This window comes from Coenobita brevimanus, chromosome 78 (genome assembly GCF_032717465.1).
Source record: "Coenobita brevimanus isolate Jiangsu-jjx chromosome 78, ASM3271746v2, whole genome shotgun sequence".
Classification (NCBI taxonomy): Eukaryota; Metazoa; Arthropoda; class Malacostraca; order Decapoda; family Coenobitidae; genus Coenobita; species Coenobita brevimanus.
The window spans coordinates 31,075,251-31,082,750 of record NC_137031.1 but is presented as its reverse complement, the minus strand read 5'-3'; the positions used below and the strand labels follow the sequence as shown (position 1 = coordinate 31,082,750).

The 7,500-nt window shown below is 43.8% G+C and overlaps 2 protein-coding genes across 2 annotated transcripts in view; one reads left to right on the top strand and one right to left on the bottom strand.

Moving 5' to 3' along the window:
• Positions 1-2,434, top strand: part of LOC145408786 (haloalkane dehalogenase-like) — a 2,940-nt gene extending 506 nt beyond the window's left edge. The window contains exons 2-5 of the mRNA XM_080279435.1: positions 648-871; positions 1,412-1,662; positions 1,799-2,054; positions 2,348-2,434. Coding sequence (XP_080135561.1) covers positions 648-871; positions 1,412-1,662; positions 1,799-2,054; positions 2,348-2,434 — 818 coding nt within the window. The remainder of the gene's footprint in view (positions 1-647; positions 872-1,411; positions 1,663-1,798; positions 2,055-2,347) is intronic.
• A 3,630-nt stretch (positions 2,435-6,064) lies between these two features.
• Positions 6,065-7,500, bottom strand: part of LOC145408675 (uncharacterized) — a 3,935-nt gene continuing 2,499 nt past the window's right edge. The window contains exons 2-4 of the mRNA XM_080279353.1: positions 7,101-7,256; positions 6,526-6,616; positions 6,065-6,173 (exon numbers count right to left, since the gene is read on the bottom strand). Of these exons, the coding sequence (XP_080135479.1) occupies positions 6,143-6,173; positions 6,526-6,616; positions 7,101-7,256 (278 nt within the window). The 3' untranslated portion in view covers positions 6,065-6,142. The remainder of the gene's footprint in view (positions 6,174-6,525; positions 6,617-7,100; positions 7,257-7,500) is intronic.

Sequence of the window (7,500 nt, the reverse complement as noted above, 5' to 3'; positions counted from 1 at the left end):
GTAGGGTTTTCACCGAGATCTGATTTGGCAACGTCGCACCTTCTCTCGGGAATAGATGAAACAGTTCGGGTAATCAAACCAAAAAATCATCAGGAGCAGTGTTTTGGCATTTATCCAACTTATAACTAACCATCTTAAGTATACCCTAACGTTAACCAACCATAATACGTTATTTGGTTTGGGCAGGATGACGAAGGTGCGAAGTTACCAAGTCTTCTTTTTCCGAGGCATTATATCTGAAGTTGCCAATGATCACTTATTCCCGGAGAAAAAAGATATGCCTCTGGGATTAAGGTTTATAGATAGATAGATAGATATAGACTGAATGACTGATAGATTGATATTTTTGGTGTGAAGCAGGAATGCAAACACACACACACACACACACACACACACACACACACACAGAATCTGTTGTGCTCCACGGGTAGCTTGTTCTACAGGCTACAGATAAATAATAATAAATTCTAATCAAATGAGCCACCCCTAGATCCCCATAACGCGCCAGAGACACTTCTCCTTCAAAGCAGTCCGCCATGGTCCTTCCTGTACCCAGTGGACCGCAGAAATCGGCCACATCAACCGGACGCTCACAGAGATCTTTCATTATGTTGTAGTTTAACGATCTCCTTCCTCTTTCCGTCCAGGTCCTCATAACGCAACAGAGACACTCCTTCTCCTCCACGGTACCCCGGCCTGGTCCTTCCTGTACCGGTCCATGATCCCGGTGTTCCTACGGGCCGGGTACAGGGTGGTGGCGTTGGACCAGATAGGGTTTGGACGTTCGGACAAACTGACAGACCCTGGGGCTTACTCACACAGACTACATGTGGCCACTGTTATAGAGCTGGTTCGGCACCTGGATCTGCAGGTGAGAAGGAGGGGGGGGGGGAGAGTAGATTGCTGTTGAGAGAGAGAGAGAGAGTGGGGGGGGGATCTACATCAGTGGTTCCAACTCTTCTGGAAATAACGTCAAGGGAAGGAAGGCAGGGAAGTTAAGGTTGTGAAAAAGAAAACCTAGACTATTGGTTCTCAAATTTCCTGGGTGGAAATGCGGATATCGAAGTAAAAGAAAACATACCGATAATCTTCTCAAAATTTCAGGGTAAGGGGAGGGAGGCAGAAGGTGATGATCGTAGTAAAAGAAATAAATAAAAACTTGCTGGATCTGCAGGTGGAAAGGGGAAGGGGTATATGCCCTGCCTACTTATTATGGTGACATTATATAATCGAAAAAATATGGTCACGTTTTTATGTTGCAGGGAGTGATGTCAATGTTGCATAACCTTGGTGCTGCACGGAGTCAAGGCAGTGTTACATGATCTTGGAGTTTTAAGGGAGTAGCGGCAGTGTTGCTTGACCTTGGTGTTGCAGGGAGTGACGGCAGTGTTGTATGACCTTGGTGTTGCAGGGAATTACGGCAGTGTTGCATGACCTTGGCGGGCCCACCGGCGTGAGTGCGATGCGTCGGGACCCAGGCCGCTACCACCGCCTAGTGCTCCTCAACACATGGCTACCACAGGGGGACGCCCTTGCACGGCCCTTGGACCACGCTGCCTACCTCTCCTGGCGTGGACTGGTGACGCTTCTGGGCCGTCGATCCCCCGTCAACGCCGTCTTCAAGTTTGCGTCGGATGCGTCTTGGACCGACATAAAATGGGGGTACGCATTAAGGAAAAGTGAGAAGAGTGGAAGGGGTAGGACAGGGAAGGGAATAAGTGAGAAATTATGAAAGACATCCATAGCAGGAAGATGATGAGACATTTTTCATGTTCTATTTAGGATTTCTTTTCTACAGGTATGGTGCTCCCTTCCCGTCGTACATCTATCAAGCAGGGCCCTCTCACTGGCCTCGTATGATCCCCCTGACCCCAGATGACCCCGTGGCTAGGGAGATGCAAGCCTCGGCAGCCTTCCTGCAGGGGTGGAAAGGCCCTGCGCTGATTGGCTACAGTGACAGGGAACGGTTCACCATACCGGGTCGACCTTTGCTGCACCACGTACTCCCCGCAGCGTGCAGATTGGAGGTCCCCGATGCCGGTCACTTCCTACAGGTATGTGGGAGACGGTGGTGCGTTAGTTAGCCGATCCAGCTTATAATTAGAAAAATCGTAGCTTCATTCTCGGGCTATTTAGATTGCTAGCCCCAGCCCTCGTTTTTTTTTTTTTTTTTTTTACCCTTATCGCACCTAATGTTATCTCGTACTGTGTTTTCCACTTGTTCCTGTTCAAGAGAGAGAGAGAGAGAGAGAGAGAGAGAGAGTACCTGGCTGTGACACCTTATTATCTGCCTCAATGACCCGCGTGGAGTCAATAGGCACAGCACTAACCCTTCCCCTTCCCACAGGAGGACCAAGGCCCTCTCTTGGCTGACATCATCATCAGATTCATCACCCACGGATGTCACCTCCAACTGTATCCCATCCTGGACTGACACAAGACGGTTTGGTCCATATTCTGCGACCCCTTTGCTAGATTCTCGTGTTGCTCTGTTAGCACTACAAGCCTCTACCCTGCATAATTAGGATAGAAAGTGGGTTGACGTCAATGTACAGAAGAGGCTAACTTCCTTAACCCTAGTATATCTATATTTTATTCTTATTTCCTGACGGTTTTATTCGGCTTAACCCCTTGTCTCCGATCTTTTCCTCACGTCATTCATGCCACCACCAGACAATTCTATTCAACTTAGGGATGATTGCCATTAGGGGACTCTTTAATTATGTCCACATCGAACCCTTCCAGTTCAATAAATCTCCTTACTCATTAACAGCCGCCTGTGATGGTTTTACTTCAACTTGGCCTAAAACTGCCGATCTCCATCCTTCAAACCGAGTAGTAGTAGTAGTAGTAGCAGTGGCAGTAGTGGTAGTAGTTGCAGCCTCAGACTCATGAATGTGAATCCAGCGGACTGAAGGCTGACGCTATCTTCTCCCGCAGTCCACCATCTTGCTTTGGAGGGAAAGGAAGGGAATTAAGGGACGTAGGTATGACCAGGCAGTGGAGACACCCGGTCATATCAATGTCATCACGTGAAGGCGTTTCTTTCCAGCTCAACTATATAACATAAAAGGTTAAAATAACACTCTTACATTATGGGATCTTTTTATTGCAAAGTGTTTGACTTTTGTGCGAGACGTGGCAACACAGGCGTCAACCTCTTCTTTCTCTCTGTTTTTGTTTCTTCTTCTGGGTCCTTGTCTTGTTTCTGATTCATTTTTCGTTTTCTTCTTCTTCTTCTTCTCCATCTTCTTTTTTTTTTTTTCTTTCATCACTGCCAGGCGCATGACATTCCAGCCTCCTGTCATACACTTGGCAAGATAACTATCGTACTTTTATTTTTTCCTCTCTGTTAGTCTCTTTTGCGTATGTGTAACTTGTTTCTTGTTTGTGCAGCTTATTTTGAACTCTTGTGTTGTTTAATCTAGTTCAGTTGCTTTTTTTTTTTTTTTTGTATTTGTATTATAGTAACAGTTATTCGTGGTGTATGTATTTTCGTATTGTCTAATTTGCCTGTTACGCATCTGTGTGTGTGTGTGTGTGTGTGTGTGTGTGTGTGTGTGTGTGAGTGTGTGTGTGTGATACAGGTTAGCAAGACGGGCTCAGGAGAGTCTGACGGAGTGGGAGGAAGTTGGTGATGCTGGGCTTGACAAAAAATAAAAATATCCAACGGACCAATTTTGCATAGCTAAATTGTCTGGTTAGAGAAAAGAATAAAACATTCTCCAGGTCCTGATTTCTTTGATAGCGGTATAGTAAATCACGAAATGGCATCAGCAAATAATCACGTTTCGTTAAGGGATAAAAATATTGGCACAGCAGTCGTGAGTCATAGTTTCACTCCTCCCTCTACCCCTCCCCTGGCTGTAGATGAGTCGGAGCCAGAGTTCACAACGAGCATAAAGGATTTGAGTTGACGGTTCACACGCAGGCTTGAATGTACAGTACTTCCTCTGACGCAAACTGTCCGATCTTGTAGGTTGGGATTAAAAATGACATGTTTTTTTTTTCTTTTTCAATTCGTCAGTAGTACCTTCATCACGTGTGACAGTAAGCAACAATTTGTGCAAAACATGGCATGAAACGATACGTAAAAATTATGGGTTTTTTCCTGACCTACATGATCGGACAGTTTGTGTTCGATGCCAGCCTCAGTGTGAATGCCCCACAACGCGGCTTGTTTCCCGTGTGGCCTAGTGAAGCTTCGAACTCCCATCTCAGCACTGAACTGCAGCTGTTTCGAAGCTCCTCTAGTTCCTCTAGCCTGTGAGAGGAACTGTGTGCGGTGCGGTCTAGTGATGCTTTGATCTCCGCCTTAACACTGGGATGCAGATCGTACTGAAGTGTGAATCAAGACTTGATACCGGGAGTTCGATTTTTTTTTTTTTTTTTTTTTTTTAAGACTGAGTGAATAAGCAGCCCCCCAGACTGTTCCCCGTGCGATTTACTGATGCTTTGACCTACCATGTCAACACTGGATGACTTTCTTTTCTGTGACAATCTGGCCACGCTTTCTCTCCACCTTCGGGAGGAATTGGAGGGTGAGTAGAATTTATGACTTTTGAAAGTACTTTGCTTCATTGTTTATTTATTTATTAGTTCGCTCTAAATTAATTCCGTACAGAGTAAATGAGTTTTACTGGATGTGTGTGACTTGTGGGTACCGGAGTTATAGGTGTTTTATGGTAAAAAGAAATGACGCTGTTCTAGGATTGCTGAATCTCGTGTTCCTTGTCTGTAGATATTTTTCTGTATATTGTCCATCATTTCTGTTATTTTATATCATTTTATTTTATATCTGTGGTTTGTATTTATCTTATTTTGGGTGTGTGGAATGAAGGCATGTCTTGCTCTGTGTTCCATTTCGTTTTTGCTCTGTGTGATTTACTGTTCTTGGTTTGTTGTACGTGGGTTATCGTTCTTCCTTATGTTCTATGTTGCGTTGTTCATTTTGCGCAGTGTAGACATTATTATTTTTCTTCGTGTAATTGTTTCTATATTTTCCATTTTTTTTTTTCTTACATACTGTATCTTTGCTGTATTGGTTTGTTTATAGTGACCTACATTTGGCTGTGTTATATACAGTTTTCTGAACTCTCTGTGGTTTAGCATAGATACACTTTGGTCTGTTTATATATACTTTTTATGCGTTTTATGTGTTCCGTGTTCTTCCTGTGTGTTGTCCGCCTGTGTTGCATCTCTGGTGTGAGTTCTGGTGTGTGCTCTCCTCATCTTAACCCTCTCGCAGCCACGGACGCACTTAGCTACTTTATTCAGGCTTACTCCAGACCACTTTATTCGCCTGAGGGAATTTTTAACTGTTCAGCGGTTAATCAAAGAAATGTCTATCAGTTCAAAGGTCTGTCTAAATAATTTCTAGTTGCTCAAAGGTTAATCTAAGGAATTTCTTGCTGTTCAAAGGTAACCACTGGAATGTCTATCAGTTTATTGGTTAATCCAGGGAATTTCCATCAGTTAAAAGGTCAGTCTAAAGAATTTCTAGCTGTTCAAAGGTCAATCGAGAGAACTATTTGCTTTTCAAAGGTTTGTGTAAGGAATTTCAAGCTGTTCAAAGGTTAATCTAAGGAATTTCTAGCAGTCTAAGGGTTAATCTAAGGGGTATCTTGCTGCTCTTTGATTAATCCAGGAAATATCTGGTAGTTCTGAGGTTAACTGAGGAAAGGTCTAGCAGTTTTAAGAAAATCGGGGGATTATCTAGTATTTCAAAGGTTAATCGAGGGAGTTTGTAACAGTTCAAAATTAGGCTACTTTCTAACAGTTCAAAGGCTTTTATCATTTTCAACGCTCTGAGTTCTAGGTTTTCCCATCAGCTGAACAAAATCGTCTTGCAGAAGCCTGAGTAAAATAACAACCCCTTCAGTCTCATGACTTATTTTTATGCCTTATTCCACTTATTTCCAGACGATTTTCACTCATCTTAGTAAATTTCTCTGGTACTGAAGGGGTTAAGGAAGGGTTTGTCTTTCCCCTCCAGTCAAAAAGCCTCTCCTGAGCTGAAAAAAATCGTCTGGAGAAGCAAGGAAATAAAGCAAAATGGGTCATGGGATTATGGGTGTAAGTGCGTTCGTAGATTTCAAATAGAGTTAACGTATTAATATTATGAACTCCGCCGCTTCAGTTCTCAGTTGGTGGATTCTTCAGACGTTGGCTTCCTGAAAAATGAGAGAGAAGGAAATTAAGAAGTGGAAGTGTGTGGGGGGGCGTAGGTTTGGGTAGGGTGTAGGTGGGAAGTGGGGTGAAGGTGTAGGTGTGTGTGAGAGTGTAGGTGTGAATGTGGGGGGGGTGTTTTAAAGACTATTTCTATATCTATCTATTAACAAAAAACGTCTAAAATCTAACTTCCAAGGGCTCGCAAAATTACACACACACACACACACACACAAAACGTCTAAAATCTAACTTCCAAGGGCTCGCAAAATTACACACACACACACACACACACACACACACACACACACACACACACACACACACACACACACAAACTAAATCAAAATCACTCACCTAAGACAACGGTAAACATCAGGAAGTTCCACCATAAGGCAGACCACTGACTCCCCCACCACCATGGTCGCTGGCATGTCACTGTCCTCGCCTGTACATCAAGAAATTATAGATGTTGGGGCTTTGTTAGTAAAATAATAGAACAGACTGTAGTATTTAGCAGACCTGGCAAATTTTAGAGACTTGGATAGAGAGTTCAGGTTCAATTGTTACAGATTTTTTTATGCAAGGAGGACACTTGTAGTATGGTATATAGATTTTTTTTTTTTTAATTTGCTTTTCCTTCCTCTGTTCAACTGGAAAAAAGCCCTCTCAGGCCCAAGTAACCAGAGACTAAGCTGCCGTAGATCAACACATTAAGGACAGATGACCAACCTACAATACGTCTCTGGGAGCATGATAGATTTTGCATGATAAAAGGAATGGTAGTATTTAGCACATCTATGGTTTTATAGATTTGGGAACTTATTCAAATTTACGTGATAGACTGGATGACATATTTTGGCGTTAGAGATACACTCGTAGATACACAGGCATAAAAATAATAATAATAATAAAATAGACAGACGACCCACCCTCAGCGTGTGGTGTGGGTATGTCAGTCTCCAGGGTGGTGGTGGCCCTCTTGCCGTAGCGAGACCCACCCACGAAACGCGAAGACCTCACCTTGATCTCTGGCAGGCCCTGGGGTTGAGACCGACCGTACCGATTGGCGTAGAACCCAGACCGGACTGAGGGGTGAAGGGAAAGAATGGGGGTAAGCGCGCGGTACTCTCATGTATTTTTCCGATTAACATAGAAGCGCGAACGAACTGGGGATGAAGAACAGAGAGGTAAGCGCGCAATACTCTCATTTGCCTTTTCATTTAGCAGAGAAGCTAGACTGAACTGCGGAGTAAAGGAGGAGAGGGAGGTAAGCGCACGATACTCCCAATTGCTCATTCGACTAGAGCAGAGGTCCGACTGAAGTGGGGA